General features: G+C 37.3%; 1 protein-coding gene across 1 annotated transcript in view; it reads left to right on the forward strand.

Annotated features, from left to right (window-relative positions):
- The first annotated feature begins 432 nt into the window (after positions 1-432).
- The window catches only part of ENPP3 (ectonucleotide pyrophosphatase/phosphodiesterase 3), a 36,391-nt gene continuing 14,897 nt past the window's right edge, over positions 433-21,926 (forward strand). The window contains exons 1-13 of the mRNA XM_009999219.1: positions 433-540; positions 2,496-2,574; positions 7,157-7,217; positions 8,337-8,434; positions 11,101-11,180; positions 11,752-11,871; positions 13,072-13,181; positions 14,538-14,603; positions 15,510-15,582; positions 16,925-17,033; positions 17,196-17,324; positions 18,570-18,601; positions 21,529-21,656. Coding sequence (XP_009997521.1) covers positions 433-540; positions 2,496-2,574; positions 7,157-7,217; positions 8,337-8,434; positions 11,101-11,180; positions 11,752-11,871; positions 13,072-13,181; positions 14,538-14,603; positions 15,510-15,582; positions 16,925-17,033; positions 17,196-17,324; positions 18,570-18,601; positions 21,529-21,656 — 1,193 coding nt within the window. The remainder of the gene's footprint in view (positions 541-2,495; positions 2,575-7,156; positions 7,218-8,336; positions 8,435-11,100; positions 11,181-11,751; positions 11,872-13,071; positions 13,182-14,537; positions 14,604-15,509; positions 15,583-16,924; positions 17,034-17,195; positions 17,325-18,569; positions 18,602-21,528; positions 21,657-21,926) is intronic.

Genomic DNA, 21,926 nt, shown 5'->3' on the forward strand with positions numbered 1-21,926 from the left:
GGGAAGGGACCTGAGCACATACACGTGACACAGAGCAGCAGTTAAGAAACCGTCTACTTTCATGTTGGTAACACTTTCTTTGAAGATAATAAATACTCTTGATAACAAGCTTTTAACCAAATAGTTGAGTACTTGAAATTGTGTTATTTTTGCATTTTAGTGCTTAGCAATGTATTGCTCCTAATCTCCACTTAAGAGTTCACCTAAAGCTATCTTGAAATGTGACAGATAGGTTCTCTGTACACAGATTATGCCTTTCAGCCTTTGACCTTTCTGAGTAATTTTCCTGCTTACTTTGCCTTCCTGCAAACCGATCACTGATGCGAATGCTAGTAAGTCATAAAAAACCCGTGAACAAAGTATATACACACTTGGAGCAGTGTGTGAGAAACAGCTGACCCAGCTGGAGAGGCTGAGGAACTCCTCGGCAGAATGGAGCTTCGGGATGATACTGAGAGTCAAGGTGGATATACAGATGAGATGTCACCATTTGCATGTGAGAAGAAAAACAAAACAGTGAAGTACAAAGTCATCTGTGTTGTAAGTATGTGCTGTTCTTCAGGGCTGCTAGTTTAGCAGCTCTCAGATCTGCAGAAAATTTGGAAGTTTCATTGCATTAATATAATCACTCGGCTAATTTGTTAATTGCTGCTTAAAATTTTACAGAATGAAGGCATTTTACAGGAGCCATGCAGCTGCCATGTAAATAATAACTAGGGTTTTTGTTGTTTTTTAAATCTTTTTTTTTTTGTCACCAATATGCAGTTTTAAGCTTCTGTGATTACAAAAGAAACAAACATTAAACTTGTGTGTTTATATGTACCTGTGTTTGTTTTCACAAGCTCTTGCTTCTTTAAACTGGAATTTAGAGAAAATGACAGGTAATTATTTTGAAAAGACTAAAAACTTAATTTTGAAAATAGCCCCATTAAAAAGAGAGTAACATTATGATACTCTTCAGCTCTGTATCATCAGAACAATTTAATGTGGTATAACTTCCTATTTAATGCTACATTGTGCAAGGATTGCATAAAATATGAAGGAAATACTGGAAATTGCAGAAAAAAAGAGAAGTCAAAATATCAGACTTTTTTTTTCCTTAAGTCTTCAGTAAAAAGAAATGAAACATGAGAAACAATGTGGGAAAAGTAAATTATACTTTTAAGAGGTACTTGGAAGACTAAACTGAAAAATTTAAGTATGCTAAAACATACTCATTCTTTCAAGTGCACTAGTTTTTAATATTCTACAACATTTATCTACATCTTGAGTGTCTGCTAAGCTGAAGAGGCTTACTCAGCTCTTTCCCAGTCTCTGAAATGAGCTGCTGCTTTCTGTGATGGGGTTTTCTTGGGCTGTTTGTCTTTTTCCAGTTTCCTTTAACTTCACTAACGAGATGACTGATCATGAGAAACTGGCATGTAGATGAAAATTTCATTCTGGCAGCCTTAGTCCTGCTGAGTTTCTTAAGAAATCCTTGTGAACTTTTCAGGAAAATACAGAAGCTAAATAAAAGGAATTACCTTCTCTTTACACTGATTAAGAATTTGCAGAACAGGTGATTATATTACTTCCTCTTGTCTTTCCCCAGTGAAAATTTCCCTGATTACAACATGGAACTGGCCATAGGTTAACAGTTTGGTATCAAGGCATTGGTTTATAAGAAGTTCACAAGGTAGTAATTCTTGTGCCTCTTCTATCATCAGGCTCAGAATGCCTCCATTTTTTTGATGAAAAAGTTCAGAGTGATGATTACTTCATAAGAAATAATACTTTACTAGAAATAATACAGAGTTAATTTCTAATAAATGTAGCAGTTAATCATAATTATTATGCCAACAGCATCCTGGCCTGCATCAGGAATAGTGTGGCCAGCCAGGGTAGAGAAGTGATTGTGCCCCTATACTCTGCATGGTTGAGGCCACACCTCAAGTACTGTGTGCAGTTCTGGGTCCCTCACAACAGGAAGGATGTGGATTTGCTGGAGAATGTCCAGAGAAGAGCTACCAAGCTGGTGAAAGGGCTGGAGAACAAGTCCTTTGAGGAGAGGCTGAGGGAACTGGGATTATTTAGTTTGAAGAGGAGGCTGACAGGAGACCTCATTACTCTCTATAACTACCTGAAAGGAGGTTCTAGGGAGGTGGGAGCTGGCCTCTTCTCCCAGGTGAATAAAGACAGGACAAGAGGAAATGGCCTGAAGTTGCACATGGGAGGTTTAGACTGGATATTGGAAGATTTTCTTCACTGAAAGAGTGGTTGGACACTGGAACAGGCTGCCCAGGGAGGTGGTAGAGTCACCATCCCTAGAAGTGTTTAAAAAAAGTAAGATGTGATGCTTAGGGACATAATTTAAGCACTGAATGGGTAGATTAAGTCATGTTTGGTGGATTTAGGTTATGGTTGGACTTGATTATCTTCAAGGTCCTTTCCAACCAGGATGATTCTGTGATTCTGTGATAATTGTGAACTGTAATTTTCCTGTGTCTGTGTGACAGGTTTTGCTGTGTGCTTTGGTGGTTGTATCCCTGGGACTAGGTTTAGGACTAGGACTGAACTGTGGAGACCAGGAGCAAGGTATGTTTGTGACACTTTCAACATAAATACTGCCGAAGCTAGATCTGGTGGAGGCCTTCAGCAGATGCTCTCTTATAGCATGATGTAAATGCTCTGTGAAAACTTAGCACCTGTGAAAATAAAGTTCTTTCATTTTTCAAGCTAGGTTGTATAAAACCTGTACACTCACAATCTATACATGAAAAACCTATCCTAAACCCCTGAGTGCCTTGCTTCTCCTAGGAGTACTAAACCCTGTTCACAACAGGTTTGGAGATTTTATCATAATAATACTTTTAGAAAACTTGAGAAAAGAGTAATTATTGCATATAATACCTTGCAATTATCTAAACTATATATTTTATAGAAGAAAAGTGAAAGTTACACCAAATCAGCACATTAGCAGTGTGGTGCCTCTGTCTGTAGGCGCCACAGAGCAACCCTAATTATGGACTGACTGACTTTATTAGCTACATTGAAAACCAGACCTACCTGGGAAAGATGAATTAGCAACACATGGTATTACACTGTGGCGTGGGAGGGGAAGCCTCAGTCCTGAGCAGCATGCTCCTTTGTGGAGGTGTGTTTGCTAAGAGGGCGGTGGGAAGAGTGCTTGCTGATAAGGAGCAAAAGGAGTAGCAGTTGAGATGGGTGCTGTGGGTTTGTGGTCTTAGGAGGAGGGGCTAAGAAAGGAATCAGAAGGACCTGTCATTCTGTATGTTTAAAAAACAGCACAGTGTTTGCCCTTGGCGGTAGTACAACTGAGTTTGTTTATGTATATGCTCAGATAAGTTTTCTTATAGCTCCTGTAATTGTAGTGATTATTCCAAGTAAATGTTAATGAAATACTAAACTCCTGACCTCACATAGTTATGTAAATATTATTAAGAAATTAGAAGCATGGATAGTAAATTATAAGCGGTATGAACAGTTTCATTACAGACAGAGGAAAAGGTTTATATTTTTTCTGACTGAGACTCACCATGCTATATTCTATACCATTTTAAATCAGGTAGACAATACAGAGTTAATTTCTAATAAATGTAGCAGTTAATCATAATTATTATGCCAACAGCATCCTGGCCTGCATCAGGAATAGTGTGGCCAGCCAGGGTAGAGAAGTGATTGTGCCCCTATACTCTGCATGGTTGAGGCCACACCTCAAGTACTGTGTGCAGTTCTGGGTCCCTCACAACAGGAAGGATGTGGATTTGCTGGAGAATGTCCAGAGAAGAGCTACCAAGCTGGTGAAAGGGCTGGAGAACAAGTCCTTTGAGGAGAGGCTGAGGGAACTGGGATTATTTAGTTTGAAGAGGAGGCTGACAGGAGACCTCATTACTCTCTATAACTACCTGAAAGGAGGTTCTAGGGAGGTGGGAGCTGGCCTCTTCTCCCAGGTGAATAAAGACAGGACAAGAGGAAATGGCCTGAAGTTGCACATGGGAGGTTTAGACTGGATATTGGAAGATTTTCTTCACTGAAAGAGTGGTTGGACACTGGAACAGGCTGCCCAGGGAGGTGGTAGAGTCACCATCCCTAGAAGTGTTTAAAAAAAGTAAGATGTGATGCTTAGGGACATAATTTAAGCACTGAATGGGTAGATTAAGTCATGTTTGGTGGATTTAGGTTATGGTTGGACTTGATTATCTTCAAGGTCCTTTCCAACCAGGATGATTCTGTGATTCTGTGATAATTGTGAACTGTAATTTTCCTGTGTCTGTGTGACAGGTTTTGCTGTGTGCTTTGGTGGTTGTATCCCTGGGACTAGGTTTAGGACTAGGACTGAACTGTGGAGACCAGGAGCAAGGTATGTTTGTGACACTTTCAACATAAATACTGCCGAAGCTAGATCTGGTGGAGGCCTTCAGCAGATGCTCTCTTATAGCATGATGTAAATGCTCTGTGAAAACTTAGCACCTGTGAAAATAAAGTTCTTTCATTTTTCAAGCTAGGTTGTATAAAACCTGTACACTCACAATCTATACATGAAAAACCTATCCTAAACCCCTGAGTGCCTTGCTTCTCCTAGGAGTACTAAACCCTGTTCACAACAGGTTTGGAGATTTTATCATAATAATACTTTTAGAAAACTTGAGAAAAGAGTAATTATTGCATATAATACCTTGCAATTATCTAAACTATATATTTTATAGAAGAAAAGTGAAAGTTACACCAAATCAGCACATTAGCAGTGTGGTGCCTCTGTCTGTAGGCGCCACAGAGCAACCCTAATTATGGACTGACTGACTTTATTAGCTACATTGAAAACCAGACCTACCTGGGAAAGATGAATTAGCAACACATGGTATTACACTGTGGCGTGGGAGGGGAAGCCTCAGTCCTGAGCAGCATGCTCCTTTGTGGAGGTGTGTTTGCTAAGAGGGCGGTGGGAAGAGTGCTTGCTGATAAGGAGCAAAAGGAGTAGCAGTTGAGATGGGTGCTGTGGGTTTGTGGTCTTAGGAGGAGGGGCTAAGAAAGGAATCAGAAGGACCTGTCATTCTGTATGTTTAAAAAACAGCACAGTGTTTGCCCTTGGCGGTAGTACAACTGAGTTTGTTTATGTATATGCTCAGATAAGTTTTCTTATAGCTCCTGTAATTGTAGTGATTATTCCAAGTAAATGTTAATGAAATACTAAACTCCTGACCTCACATAGTTATGTAAATATTATTAAGAAATTAGAAGCATGGATAGTAAATTATAAGCGGTATGAACAGTTTCATTACAGACAGAGGAAAAGGTTTATATTTTTTCTGACTGAGACTCACCATGCTATATTCTATACCATTTTAAATCAGGTAGACTGTCTGAACAACTTTGAGTTGTTCAAAAGCCAATGGAGAGAGGAAAAATAAACTGAATACTCTAAATTCAGTTAAAAAAAAAACACAGAAAAAGTGTTTGCATATGTTTATGTACATTTGTGGAAAATTATAGCTCTTTCTTGATGGAACAGGCTCCAGTCATCAAACACTTAAGTCTCTATTAATTTTTTTAATCTCTTTTGATGGATCCATTTACTTGCTTGTTATTGTAATAATTTGCACAGCTTTCTTACGTTGAGCAATGATTGTTGATGTAAGCACTTAAAGCACAAGGTACAACATGAGAACTCTACACATGTGAAACAAGCTGGCTAGCTTGAAAAATGTTATTTTAGCTCTACATGGCTTCTACACAGTAGAAATTAAAACACAGATTTTGTAGGTAGTGCACCGTGCAAAAGCATGAACCTTTTTGGCAATTATAATAGAATTGCACCAGCAAATCTGAGTAGTTACACATATCCTTGTCTAACGGTGTGAGTGGGTAAGTGTCACCATTTGACTCAGGTCTGACAACAACACTCTCAATCCCCTCCCCCTCCCGCCCAGGTAGGGAAGGAGAGAGAGAAAAAGAGACTTGGCTGGATTGAAAACTAAACTACACAGCTTTAATTAAACACTAACATTAAAAGAAAATATATACAATTATATACAGATATGTTCAGTTATCTGCAAAAGCTTCTTGCCTTCACCCACCCCCAGCAACTCCCACAACATCTCCTGAGCTGTGAACAGCCCCCAAAAATCCCAGAGCTGTCACAGAAAGCACAGAGTCATGAGGGTCAGGAGAGCTTGAGCCTGGGGGTCAGTGGTGATGGATGGACAGAGTCTTCCCAGAACACTGGAAGAGAAGGGAAGGAGAAGCAGGAAGGAAGTTGTCATCTGTGATGTCTGACCTTCCTCTGAGCCTACGTAGATATATGGAATGGAATATCTCTGGTCAGTTTTGCTGTCTGTCTAACTCAGCCTCCTACAGGGGGGTCATAGATCTCCCTGTAGTGTCTAAGCCGGCAGGTCAAAGATGTGACCTTGAAGACCCAGCAGTTAGAGAAACATTCCATTCTTACCAGCTTTAGTTGGAAGGCTCTGTGACTAGTTAAAAGAAAGCTTACTGAAGGAAAAAAAACAAACACAAAAACAACAGTAAAAGGAAAATTGGCTTCATCCTGGCTCAAACCAGGACAATAAGAAAGCTGGAAATACAGGTGCTTAGATGCTTTTACTTATTTATGAATACTTTTGTTCATGATTGATTTTTTCATACAGACTCTGGGTAAACATTAAGAATAGCACTGGTAAAATCAGATTACAGGAATGATACCTGAGTTTGGAAGCCATGGCCAACAAGGAAAGATTGAAGGAGTGTGGGCTTTTTACAGGAAAAAAAAATGGCTAAAGGGAGCCCTGACAATAATCTCTAAATGTGTAAGTGGTATCTGAAAAAAAAAGAAGGCAGTAATACTGTGTGGGCAGGATACAGTGTAAATGTTTTCCATTTAAAACCAGATGAAATTTAGACTAACCTTTCATAGTGAATTTTTCTCCATTTTGTTTGTTTGCTTGTCTGTATAGTATTACAAACATTATCCTTTTCAGAGTTTGGAGGCTAACAGGTTGCACTAAATGATTCCTAAAGGCATCTTTAGCCCTACATTTCTATAATTCTCTAGTGAAACAGAAAAAGTATTAGGGAGAAGTCTAAAATAAATCATGAAACATGTTTTTTGTTTGGGTGTGGGTTTTTAATGCTGACTCATTATTTTATTTTGAATTTGTAGGTGAAATACCGTGGGTGGAAGAACCATGTGTATCACTTGAAACTCCTCAGTGTCCAGCTGGGTAGGATAAAATAATTTTGTCTTCTTAGCAAATAAAATAATTGTGATGGTTAGAAGCTACCCAGTGTCCTGAAGTAGGTTTTAATAAGGTTTTCATATTTACTGAGAATAAGGTTCCTGCCCCATAAAATATTCTCTTGAAGCTGTTTGTGGCCAGCAATGTTTTCTCTTTCTAAAACCCTTGTTGTTCTGTTGCACATTCAGTTAACATTTACAGTTTAGGGCAGAGTGCAGGAGTTCAAATCCAGACTGAAAGTCATTTTGCAGAGACCTGGAAAAATTGCTAGAGTTATCTCATGGTTCATGTATTAAAATTGTTCATAGTCCATTTTATGTTACCGTCTTGTATCTGTGATAATTCTGACAAATCACCCTATGCAAGCTATAATAACTGTTTGAATCTGTGATTGCAATTTTTTATCTAAGTAGCATGTTGTTTGGTTGTTGTTGTTTTTTTTTACTGGAATTATCTATGGGAAGGAAGAAAGGTGTGTTAAAAAGGAAGCTATGAAACTAGCTGTTTATCTACAAATGCTGAAACACAATAATTCTGATGTCCACCTCTAGGTAGTTTGCGCCTATTTTTTAACATACCAACTGCATCAGCTCACATCTGAGGATTTTACCCTTGTTTCTTCAGAAGTGTTATCTTAAGCACATTAGCAGCCGCTGCATTTCTTCTGTAGCTTTGAGTTCAATTTGTTAGGGGCCTTGAGGCAAAGAGGTGTCCTCCAGCTCTCTGAGAGCTGGGAAACTTGAAAGATATGCTCCACAAAGGACTGCTTAGTGATGTCTTCACAAAGGAAATGTGATAAGGTAAGGGTTAACACATACCTGGCATTGCAAAGAGATTACTCTTCCCAGCACTGAGGCCAGCTGATCCCAAGGTTCTATATATCCTAAGTAGCTTGTATTTTATTCCTCCAGAGTTTTTTTGGGGGAGGATTGTGTATTTGCTCTCAAAATGGAACTATTTGTTTATCTCACACTGTAATATTAATTCTGTGAAATACACAGAAATTTTTGATCCTGCTTTTAAAGGTAGAATTTATATTGTTAAAGATCTTAAGTCACCAACTCTCTAAATTCTTTACGTTGACAAACTCAGATTTTCTTGTAGGTTTGATCTGCCACCACTAATCCTGTTTTCGATGGATGGATTTAGAGCAGAATACTTGCAAAGTTGGAGTTCTTTGTTGCCAAATATTAAAAAACTGAGTAAGTTACCAAGAGTGCTTTGACTATTTGCTTTAAAAGTCTGCATGCAACCTCTCCAGTCCCTTTTACTTCTGTCATGCGTATGTGTTGCTCAGCAATAAGAAAATCACAAATCAAGTCTCCCTCATGATTTATATCTTTCCATTTTCATCTGTTCTACATTAATTCTTGTATTTGAGTGCACAGCAAACATGACTTTTTAACAAGGCCTCTAATACTGAGAACTAGCCATTTATTAAACAAATAGTTTGAAATATACAACAAAATACAGTTAAAAAAAAAAATCCAGAGAAGGATTTCCTGCATTATCTGTACTCTATCAAAAAATTCCAACTGATAAGGAAGTCAGCTTTGAAGTACAATATGAAGAGAAAATGCATTGCCTTATTGGGAATTTTTCCTTAAAGATGCACTTTTTCAAGCCAGATATTTTAAGCCATGAAAAAGAAGCTGCATATTTAGAAGTATGTCAGTGAATGTATGTTGCTGTGTAAGTGTGAAGTATGTTGCCACACCTCGAGCACTGTGTGCAGTTTTGGGCACCGCAGTATAGGAAGGACATCGAGGTACTGGACAGAGTGCAGAGAAGGGCAACTGGGCTGATTAGGGGTCTTGAGAACAGGTATTTCTAGATATTGGGAGAAATAGTAAGTTGAACATCTTTAGTTTGTGGTCTAAGGGTTCTAATAGTGAAACTCCATTAATGCACACTTCATTAAAATTTCCTAAATATTTTAGAGCTCATCTCTCAAGATATGTTCTACCTGGACAAAATGTTTGCACATGTATTCATTTCTTCTCAGCAGTAATAGCCTAAATTTACAGGGTTTGTATATGTTATGAACATATATTCTGTGTCTGTTGTGCTCATCTGAAAACTTCACATAGATGTTACAAATTTGTGGCTAATAAGGATATCCAGAAGTCTGAATTCATAGCAGTGTGCAAGCCTGACTTGTGCAAGTCTATTATTATTTGATGTCATTCTGACTTTGAAACAAACTTGATTCAGTGAAGAAATCATGCATGCACAAGTCAGTGTTCAGTTCCACTCCTTTAAAAGAGATGAAAAGGAAATGCCAAATTGACAAAAAGCATGAAACCCATGTTACTTGTGTCTTTCCAAGAAAACCTGTCAAACAAGAACAGATCTAATTCAGGGTTACTCATGTTTATGGTCAATTTTAACAATTGCTTATGCACATTCATGCTTACACTTCTCAGAAATCTACAGTGAAAAGGAAAGGGAAATTTCTTTCTTTGCAGAAGAAAAAAGGTAACACTGATTTTTAGCATTGAATATTTCCTCTTTATTAACACAATTAACCTAGGATTTTCAGTAGAGCTAATCAAGATAGTTGTTATAGAATATCTAGACTGTGAATGTATCTCCTTTACCATTCAAGAGAAATCCATAAAAACTATTCTCATTTTCTCTTGTGTTTGTCAAGTATTCAGCTCTTTTTTCAGCATTTTTAAGCTTTTTCTGCACCACACTGGAACAGTCTTGATGATTAATTTCAGGCTTTAATTGTTTAGTTGAGTTTGTTTAGTTAAAATCAGTTTCTCTTCTTTGGCTGAAACACTGTACATCCAAGACCAAATTGTGTTTGAGTGGGAATCAGACAATCATCTGACTACAGCTTAATATAGAACTGTTTCTCCATGTGAGCTAGATTTAAAAATGACATTAAAGCATCTTCTAGTCTTCACACCTTTGTTTTGTGGGTAAAGAAGTTAGCTAGCACAGTGAATTTAGATATTGCAGATGTTCAGGTGTGGTCAGTGCCTGAGATTGCTGAGAAGTGGTGCAATGTTTGGAGAGAAAGGTAGGCCACCTAGGATGGGATTCGCTCTAGAACAGGACACCTACACTTAGATAAGTTCTTGCAGGTGTCTGTGTATGAGATGTCAACATGCTCATTGTAGTCAGTGCTTTTGTGGTTAGTACAGTCTGTACAGTGCAGCACAAGAGCCTAGAGGGCAAGTCAGTTCAATAAACAGAGGGTGCCACAGGAAAAATTGTTACCTTAGCCTATGTTTCTACTATACTTCAGGGTTCTGTGGTATATCCTAGATGGCCTTCAGGACCTATGTCAGGAGAACTCAAGTCTCCCAGTGATCCTGCATCAAAACTGCCAACTTTTATGCAGATGTCCTGGAAATCTGAGGATATCTCAAAAGACACTGGACTCCAGAGCTTGAGCAACTGAGTCGTTCCCATGCATCTGGTCACCAGACAGCTCTGCAGGAATATCTTACCTGGGTTGACCTGAGGTTTCAGTCTCATTGCATGAACATATATGTGTAATGTCATCTTGGGTCTCAGAAGTATTTCAGACACATTTTTGGGTTGGCAGACAAATGAATGTAGCAGCAGTATCTGAAGGTGCAGCAGGATCATTAAAGATGTCTCAAATGGCCCAAGGCATCTAGGCTTTAGGGAGCTGCATTGAGTGTCCAGGGCCCATTGACTGCAAAGAGAAGGTAGGCGTAGCTCACCAGGAGAAGCCAGAAGGTATGCATCTTAATTTAGAGTCAGTTTTCCCCTCTAATACCACAGCAACTGACTGTGGTATTTTTTTGTTCGTTTGTTTTAAAGACTGTAAGTTTTCAATTTTAAAAAAAATTATAAGTAAAATTATTAACTCCATGATCTGTTACAGAAACATGTGGCACACATTCAAAATACATGAGAGCTGTTTACCCCACAAAAACCTTTCCAAACCACTATACTCTTGTCACAGTAAGTGAGAATTTGCTATTTTTCCTTTTCATTATCTCGACAACATAGAAAGGATTTTGTGATGCCAGTCTTTTTGTGGAACATGGGAGCTCAAGCTATAGGAATAAAAGAGAGAAGGATATGCTGAGGCACTACCTGCAGGCATGATCTATGTGGCTTTAAATGTGTGTTATCTAAGTCTGTCCTGTGAACCAGTTTTTCCTGATCTTAGTCTGTCCGACTGGATGCTGGTGAGTATGGGTAAGAACACAGCCGTCTGATGAGAGTGTGTGTTAGGATGGGTTTCACAGCTGAGGCACAGCCATGTGACAGATGCAGTGCTAGAGCACGTCAGGTATTAAATGAACAGGGGAGAAGACAGCGAAACTCAAGGGAATTTGACGGGCACGCTGAATTTATTGGCATCTGATTATCTCAGTTAGGAAAGCACGTTGTGATTCTGTGATAAAAAAGCCCTGAAAATAATTGCAACACTGCAACAATGTGCATTGCAACCTAGTTTAGGCTCCATTTGATTTCAAGATGCAGCCTTGTCTTTTTTTTAAAAATATTTTTTGTTTTCATTTTGCAGGGATTGTATCCAGAATCTCACGGTATTATTGATAACAACATGTATGATGTAGACTTGAACAGGAATTTCTCACTTTCGGGGACTGAAAAATTCCAATCTTGGTGGTGGAAAGGGCAGCCAGTAGGTTTCTTTCTCATCATGGTATTCCTTTATGTCTAGAGTGGCTCATGTGCCATATTCTAAAACAACAAAAAAAAGAGATACAATTGCATTTTATTTAGCTGTATATATTTGCAGTATGTGCTAAATATCCTGTAGGAGTCATATAATAGCCTGCCTACAAAACAGTTTGCTTTTTATGAAAGTAAAAGAACTCTAAGAATGTTAACTCTGAGACTTAAAATAATGTGTAACTTAGAATAATAAAATGTTTTGGCTAGCATTGAAATGGAACTCTTGCTGCAGGAAGCCACAGTAAATTTTTCATATGGTTTTATTGTGGGATTTTTTCATTGTTTTTGAAAACTAGCTACAAAATGAAATATAAAAATCTACTTCCAAGTTATAGACATTTACAAGTACGTTTACAAAGTCCAAGCAAGAAAGAAAGTAGAAAAGAGCTTAATTCCGTAATGAGCACTTGCATATAACGTATGCCTCTTTTCATTAAAAACCCCCACCCTCATTGTACCTATGGTTATGATTGATATCAGCCATTTACTAGAAATATCAAGCTGTAATAATGGTACAAAAGGACAAAAATACACGTGTAGCATATGGTGTATCTACTTAATAAACTTTTATATGTTAATTTACACACATGTATTTATACACGTGTGTCTATGTACTCATGTTTATAGGATGCTCAAGTACCCAAGTTTTGGTGCTATTGTTTCATGAAGGATTCCACCAGGTCAGCTGCACTCTTTAAAGAGAATAGAAATATGCCCTCTTATATTAAAGTTATTTAACTAGAATATGTAGAATTGAATTGAATTGAATTGAATCATTTCAGTTGGAATGGACCTGTAATGATAGTCTATTCCAACTGCCTGACAACTTCATGTCTGACCAAAAGTTAGTGTATGTTGTTAAGGGCATTGTCCAAACACCTCTTAAATGCTGACAGGCTGATAATACTCAAGAAATGGCAACATCCTGGCTTATGTGCTACTAGTTTTTTTTCAAAATGTGTATACAAAAAACCTGCTTCAAATCATATGGGGTCATTGGGCAACTGCATGATGTGTGAAAGAGGAAAGAAAAATACATGATTGCAGCCCATATTTCTGATCCAATCATTTTTTTTTACTTTGGTGACCTGAGGTCCTCCAGTGGTATAAATGCCATGAAATCATTTGTTTTTATCTTTACCCATAGGTCTGGCTGACAGCAATGTATCAAAATTTGAAATCAGGCACATTCTTTTGGCCAGGCTCCGATGTTCCAATTAATGGAACATACCCTACCTTGTACAGAAAGTACAACGGGTAAGTTTTTATAGGGCTTGTAGTAAATTCCTGTAAATTGGTCCAAAAATCCCAATTGCCATATTTATATTGCCACAGTGGAAGGAAACAAAATATAAGATTTTTACACAACAGTCTGAGAGATAGATACCATGTCACATCACCTTGCTTTTGCCATGAAACTACCAATGACAGTTGAAATTTTCAAAACCATTTAAGGGATTCACAATTCTAAAGTCAAAGAGAACTGTATATTCTCCTCTCCTAGAGAGTTTTGAAAGTTTCAGCCACCTGCCAACCACTGATCTTCTACTAGGAGAGCATCCTATAACTATGCCAATGATTACCAAACATAAAATCTACGCATACTATATAGGCCTTTAAAAGACTTGTACTTGGGAATAAGTTTTCAGTTAATCTGTACCCTAAGATAACAAACATAAACTCAGAAGCCACAGCAAGTGGATATAGAAGGCAGAAATTAATTGATGAGAGGATGCTGGATAGGGAAGCTACATCTACTCCCTTTGGTCTTGTGTGTGTGATAATGTGCACACTGCTGCTGAATCATAGTTCTATCTAGTTAATTCACAGGTTACACACATGAAAATATAGTGATTACCTTAATAGTATTTTTTTCCTTGTGGAAGGCATTGGTATTAGTAAATTATTTCTAAATTTTCATGATTATTCCAGTAAATCTCCCATGATTCTTCACATTTACAAATATAATCCAAAGCAAGTATATATAGCATATATATGTCTCATAAATATGTATATATGTAATATATAGATAGGAAAGGTATTGCAGTGATGTGCTGGAGTGGTACTCAGAAAACACCTGAGTCCTGTAGGTAACTAGCAAAGCTTCTGCATGACTTTGGGGGAAAGCAAAGCTATTAATGGGTGAATTCCTCCATAGGACACAAAGTGTGACCTTACAAAGATTTTGCAGGGGACCTTACTGACTTTTAAAATATGAAGGTCCAAGGTTTATACATGCTGGAAAGAATAAAAATTCAGGTTTATGTTCTAAACTTGAAATGTCTTTTTTTTTTTTTTTTTTTAAATGTATTTAATTGTAAATATATGAGTATTCCTACTAGCAACACATTTGGTTTACTAAAGCAGGATCTGCCTAATTTACCATTAAAAGTGATTCATTGAAACAAAAAGGAGGATAATAAAAATTATTGCTACTACCTTGTTAAAAATGCATCATTCTTGAAAACCAGACCTGTGACTTTACTGTATGACTAGAGGGTAGACACTTTGTATCATGGAGTTAGAAGTACTTATCAGAAAAAGGCTTCTTATCTTCTTTTTTGTTTGTTTGTTTATTTTGGGTGTTTTTTGGTGTTGTTTTTTCCTTTCCAGTTCATTTACATTTGAACACAGAATTTCAGGATTATTGGACTGGCTGGATAACACGAAATCTGAAAGGTAACAATGATATCTGGCTGGTTTGTGAGACTATAGTTTAGAAAGATTTTAATGCTTAGCAACTGAAATTTCTGTTGGTGTGTGTGAATCATGGAATCTTCCTCACTTCATAAATTAAAGTGTTGAGCTTAAGCTCGTTCTAGGATCATAGCTACTTGTTCTCAGGATAAGACTGTAGATACAAAAGATTAAAAAGTGTGCATATATCTGAATGGGATGTACTCTCATGAAAGTTTTCTTTTATTGTTGGGTCTTTTTTCATACTGTATGGCCTAGAGGAAACACGGAACTTCCAGTTTCTAGTCTAACTTTATGGATTAAAGATTTTATATGAAAGATATTGCACAAGAAAGGCTAAATATCTAAATAAAGTCTAGTAAACTGACTCATTATTTATTACTAAATAAAGTACTTTCAGACAGTAATTCAGGATGAAAAGTAAAAGTAGATGTCATTACTGACTGGTGTTCAACTTCGTGACATGTAAACAAGATTTGTTAACAGACTCCTAATATATTTGCCGTTAGGAGATACACTCTAGAGCCTCACTGCTTAATCAGGAAAAGATCCTTTAGGTGGCAGGTACACTTACATCTCAAAAAGGAACAGCTTGCTGTAGATTCTGAGATCTTAAAGTTTTTCAGAGGCATATCTGGACACCAATTAAATACAGTGGATACCGTTTCTGAAATTGTAGCTTCAGATAGTCTGTATTGATTAATTTTAAATATCAGAGGAATCGGAATGATTATATTTGTTGCATGGAGTATTATTAAGGTTTTAAAAAGTTATTTATATATTTAATTTAAAGTTTCATTTTCTTTTGTTTTTAAAATTAAATTGTTCTTTTGAAATGCTGTCTCCAAGTTCTCATCATATGCCACTCTTACTTATTTCTAACTCCAGGCCTGATTTCTACACTTTATATATTGAAGAACCAGATTCTTCTGGGCATAAATTTGGACCAGATAGTGGTGGTGTAAGTAGTTTTTGTGTTTTCCTTAGACTAAATGACAGTAAAAATGGTGCTGCACTATGAACTTTACCGATTTATAAACTTGGAAAGGACAGTGGGTAAAAAATTACCATGACTGTCCTATGAGTTTTTCTTAAGAACTCTTCCTTGTGGTTAACGTCATTGTTATGATTCCAGCACTGTATGAATCAAAATTGGTGTAAACCAAACAGACTGGCAGAAAATAATTTCAGATCATGCTGTTTTAGTGGTTGTATTTAGATTGAACTGTAGTTTTTATTGCCAAGTGATATTTGTAAGCCTGGCAAATTCTCAGAACTGTCTTTTATTTATTCCTAACTCTGTACTTCAATGTTTGCTAATTTGTAATCCAAAAAATATTACTTGAATGCAGGCAAAAAAATTCCATCTATAAGAAGCTTAGGACTTATCATATCAGCTCTTTCCTGGAATGATTGTGTTTAATAGATCTGAAAATTATCTTCAGCAGAAGGCCTTGTTGGACTGAACAAGGACAGAAAAACTGATCCATCTGTGGGAAGTTTTAGGGATAGTTTTAGGCTCCCTAACTGGAAAGGGATCTCCATTTCTCTTTGTATATAAAGGGCTTAAAACTCCATTATTGTCTGTGTAATTGTCTGTATTGTGCATTGTCCATGCATGCAAGAGATTCAAGAGAGTGCAGGAGAGCCAGGGAGACAAGGAAGGCACAAGTGCTGGGGCATGGAGTCCTCAGACTCAGTCAGGTACCGTCCTTGCTGGAGGACTTACAGGAAGACTGCACCAGCTCTGGAAGAGCAATCCTGGGTGAATGGCTGCAGGGTGGATGGTGCTGCATTTCTCCTATGTTATTTCAGTGGTGGTCAGTGGTTTTCTGCAGGAAGCTTGAAGGGACTGTAAATAGAGGGAACGACACCATGGCTTCTTGGGTGCTATGCTGGGGCTATAGCTAATACATATGTGTAAATATTTAGGAAACACTGCTTATTGTTAATATATTTACATGTGCATACTACAACAAAATTGTATTTATGTTTTAAGTCTGGCAATTTATATAAATTTGATCTGCATGTGATATTTTTTTCTTTCAATAAGCTAATTTCGAAGCTTATTTTTTCTAAAGTAATAGAAGAGTAATAATGGTGACATTTTTTATGTTGCATATTTTGTGGTAGAGTAGTGGAATTCTGCACATCTGTACTCTAATGGTGGTGGAGAAAGAAAAGAAGCAGCAATATTAAGGACCTGAAAACTAACAGAAAAGTTCACCTTTTTTCAGATTTTGGTTACTGCATTTAAGTGAGAATTTGAAATAATAACTAAATTAAGCTGGTTTATCTCACAGGTAATCAAAGCTTTACAGAAAGCAGATCAAGCACTGGGGATGCTAATGGAAGGACTTAAACAAAGAAACCTACACAAATGTGTAAACCTCATACTTGTAGCTGATCATGGTAATGTATATGGTTCTTTTTTCAGTTTCAGATTTCCTGAGTCATTGTTTCCTTCCTCTGTGTAATATGTGAGCTTACTTCTTTTAATCCATTTCATAATTCACTTTATTTTCTTTGCCATATATTGTATCAAAAAATAACTGTTTCTATACTGTCCTTCAGGGATGGAGAAGACCTACTGCAGCCAGTTGGAATATATGACCAATTATTTCAAAAAGATTGATTTCTACATATATGGTGGGCCTGCAGCTCGTATTCGAGCAAAAAATGTTCCAAAGGACTATTTTACCTGTAAGTGTTGACCAATCCTGGGATTGCACAATCAGCCTAACAGGAAACAAAGAATTAAATAAATAAATAGGGAAGATGGGTATCAGTAGTAATCGACAGAGTGGACAGCTTTCTGTTTCACTTAACCTGGCTTAAACTTGTGTTTGTTTTGGTTTTGTTCTGTTTGCTTGTTTTTCTGAATTACCCCTTTAGGTGAAACTGAAGGTTAGAAAAGCTTGTTGCAGACTCTGATTTGAATTTTCTTGGAAGTGGAAGGATGAAGTAAAAATTATTTTTGGTTTTGAACTGGAACTTCAGGTCTTTCATAAGTGCATTGCTCTTCACAGATTTCTTGTGCAACATGGGCAGAGTCAGTATTTTTGAAGCAGAACTGTTTCTAGCTGCACGTACAAAGTTACGGAATCTGAATCTTAGCACAGTGGGATCTAAACCTTGGTTGAGCCCTCTAGCTAGTATCAGAGAAGAACACAAAATTGAAACCATGTGTGCTGACTGACTTGGAATAGATACTGTGCTACCAGACTGAAATAAACCCCAAAAACAGCAGCCCAAAACAACCCAACAAAACAATCCCAAAACTTTCTCTATCAAGGAGAAGAAGGAATCACTTATCTTTTCTAATTGTTTCTGTATTTGTAGGCACAATATTTATACAAAATACAGCAGGTTTTCCTTGGTTTAAGTAGAAGACAATCTAAGACAGGAGCAGATTAATGAACAGGAGAGAATAATAATATTTTGTATGTGTCTTATTCTCTGTATAATTGTTGACTCATTTCCTCTAATGGTTTTATTTTTTCTGAAGGAATTTTCATTCTGAAGAACACTCAGATATGGTTTTTAGAAAGCTGATGTCAAAAAATTAAATTCATCCTTTGAAAATGTGGAAGGTGACAGTACTAAGACAGACAGGATTTTTCTCTGCTGCTGGAAGTGCAATAAAACAGAGATTATGTGGGAGAAGAAAAATTCATTCTGATGATGTGTCAGCTTTAGGTGTAGGTAGTCATCACCATAGCAGTCTGTCTTGATGTACCTCAAGTGCTAGGTACTTCCACAGGCTCCCACACCCACAGTTACCCTTGGTAATGCAACATTCCTGCATGTGGAAGGTTATGGTTCCCATAATCTTCACAGACTAATAAATTCAATTGTACTGATAAAAACCCTATTGAAATTTTTTTCATGGGGCTTTGGACCTTCAGCTGTTTGAATGTATGCTAACTAATCTTTTCTTGTTAACAGTTGACTCAGAAGGAATTGTTAAAAACCTCACAGTAAGTAAATGTTTTTTTAATTTTTTCTCATAGTTTCTCTTAATAGGTATCTGATCAAAAAAGCACAGTTCGTGAAAACCTGAGACTACAGTGCCAGTTTAAATAGTTTACTGACTTCAGTGTATCACAGGGGCAGTTCTGGAAGTTGTTACAAGATGATGCATAAAGGTTTGCCATGGGGGATCTCTTTTCAGAGCTAAAGAAAGAGCTTTCTGTGCTTCACTTAGAAAGAGAAGTGTGTGACTTCCTGTTGAGAAGGCTGGGTATAGCTTCATTATAGAACAAAATGCCACACATTGATGCTTTAGATAATCGGTATCTGTTAGCTCTGGACTACAAATGCTGCACCCAGGCTAGGTTAAAGCAATTTTTCTACACAATAGATAATGACATTGTAGAGCACGTTGCCACAGGGTGTTGTAGAGCTTGGAAATATAAAAAGGAAAGGGGGATTTCAGACACATTAATGGAGACTAGGCCTGTAAAGGCTATTAAACATGATCCACAAGCAAACTCTGACTTAAGGAATTCCTGAAGCCTGGAGGAAACTGAGCTGATACAGAGAAGGTTCATTCAGTACTTGACTTGTTTTTAAACACTTTCTCTAAGTATTGGATTCTGGAAATTCTAGAGATCTGATTTGACACAGAGTACTGGGAAAGATGGATCTTTGGCATGAGGCAGTATGGCTCTTTTAGGTTTTTTTAATACAAATCACTTAAGTACTTGCAGTGGTTTTAGATATGTTGCGCCACCACTGGGCTCCATATACCAACAGTTCTGCTCAGGTTTCTGCCATACTATGTGGAGGTGGCACTTAAGGGAAGATCCAAGCTTCTCTGTGTCTTCAGTGTAGACTGGTGCTCCTTATGGATGCACTCTGTGAAAGCTGAGCTTTGAAGGGTGCAAACAAAGGAGTGAAGAACAGAGTACAAAACAAAGGAACAAGTCTGTTTCTTTTACTGAAAGGTGATAAGATGTGAAGATGTGACAGTGCATGCTTTTACTTATACTTTTTTAGATAGATAATTCACTTCCTTTTTGGTTATACATTAAGACGTGTGGGATGAATGTGATGCAGAAACTAAAATACTGGTAGGAAAGTTGTATTTTTGTATTTCTTTGCATTTTTTACTTACAGTGAGTTAAACGTTTAAAATGCTTGCTCTCTATGTATTTTCATAATTCCCCCTTATTAAAGTCACTGCCAGTTTGTTATCTATTCTATGACTAGTCCAAGTTCAAGCAGCAGACAGATGTTTCGTCTACTATTTTAGAATAAATTCTCTCAGCTTGGAAAAATTCTCAGCTGTTTCGGCTGTGTGTACTTCTGGTAAATCACCACTAGAGGTCTTCCTGTAACATGTTGAGCAACAGTTGTGCAACGTTACATGTAGCTTTTGCCTGCCACTGCGGCAGTGAACATTCCTGTTCCTTTTTTTTTTTTTTTTTTTTTTTTTTTTTTTTTTAATATGAATACCTAAGAACACGTCCTTCATTCCCCAGCATCCAAAGTAGACACAGGAGTACGAAATCAATGGTTGGGAATATCAGAAGGAGCTTTTCCACTGTTACATCCTTGACCCCATTGATGAAGGTAGAGCATGTAATATCGAAGAGCATTAGTATGAGAAGAATAGTATAATTTGCATGTTCTCAGCCCCAGCTGAAACTTCAGCTGCTGATAGTTACAAAGATGTAACATCTCTACCTTACAGAAATGGGGTGGTGTAAGGACACTTCCTCTTTCCTTTTCCTTTGTATATTTTGTCCCTTTCAAGTTCTTAGAACAAAAGTTTTGGGCAGAGAAGGGAGTTGTGTGTTGTATATTAATTGTTAATCCATAGACATAAAGGAATGTTATATGTTGATTTCGTCTATTTTTCCCTTTAATTTGACTACCCTTTTTAGTATTGTCTCTTCTCCTGGGCTATCAAATCTAATTAATCCTTATTTTTCATGTTCTTGGATTCCACTGTGTGTCTTTGCTGACTACGCAGGTACACATACTCACATGTCATATAAATAATTCTGTGCAGAGTATACAATTCTAGCACTTAAAGGTGAAGGTGTTGGATCAGGCTCCGAGCGTACTGTATTTTGTACTGCCTGTGTGGTAAAACAGATCTGCTTCTCTGGCTTACCAAGCTTCCTGGGAGCTCTTCCCTCAGCATTTTAGGTGTTTCATGTTGTCCTAGTGCTGGATTCCTAACCAAGAGCAATGCTTCTGAAGCTCTGCCATGATGCTTGTAGCCAGCTGGAGTGGCTCCCAATGGCCATATGCAGTTAAATTTTTGCAGCACGTCGTATGGTTGTCATTAGGCTCTCAATGCCAAACTCATTCACAGCATGTCTGCTAACAAAACAGTTTTGTTTATACTTTAAAGGTGGATGTAAAAGCTAAGGCCTTTAGCTAACAGCTGAGCACTGGAAATTTGTATGGCATGAGATTACATGTTCAGTCTTGCAGCTGAAACCCTGGACTGTGCTGCATTATGTATACATGGTTTGCTTTGTTATTTATTGAATGGTAAAGTAATGGAAGATAGCAGATATAAACTGCCAGAGTACTTTCTCTTGGAGAGTGTAATCTTACATACTAGATACCAGTGACATTTGTATGGACACACAGACTAAACATTACTACTAAATGTGTTTCAGCCGTAGGAGTAGTTTTACCACAGTATTTGGGAACTTGCTGTACATATTATAGCAGTGTATTTTCAAACAATTCCAAAAAAAGCTGTGTTTCCTTCCATTGTTTCTTGGGCCAAAAATGAGATCTGCAGGTTATCTGAGAAGCTATCTGTGAATATTGGGCTTTGTGCTTACATTCCTGTCACTAAGATGTTTGTGATAATTTTGAATGATGTGGTTATTTTTACTACTGATTAGAACTCATGACTGGGGTCTTTCCTTTTGCACAGTGCAAAAGATCTCCTCAGCACTTCAAGCCTTATCTGACGCCAGACTTGCCAAAAAGATTCCACTATGCTAACAACATTCGTATTGATAAAGTTCATCTTTTGGTGGATAAGCAGTGGCTAGCAGTGAGGTAACATAATTTTGCGACTGTTATCTTTTTCATCCCATTCTCATCCTTTTAATTTCCTTCACAGCTGCCCCATTTCCTGTTTTGCTTTAGACTTGTTACATTTCCCTCTTTGTTACATTTAAAATCTTGCTAAGTGTAAAAACGATACGTGCCTTATTCATAAAGCTGAGAATGTTAGTATTAGTACAAGTAAAATCTTAACAGTCTAATGAAAGAATCCTCATTACTTCAGATCAAATTTTTACCAGAAAAAAAAAAAAAAAAAAAAAA

The sequence above is a fragment of the Chaetura pelagica genome, unplaced genomic scaffold, assembly GCF_000747805.2.
Source record: "Chaetura pelagica isolate M959 unplaced genomic scaffold, ChaPel_1.0 scaffold90, whole genome shotgun sequence".
Lineage (NCBI taxonomy): Eukaryota > Metazoa > Chordata > Aves > Apodiformes > Apodidae > Chaetura > Chaetura pelagica.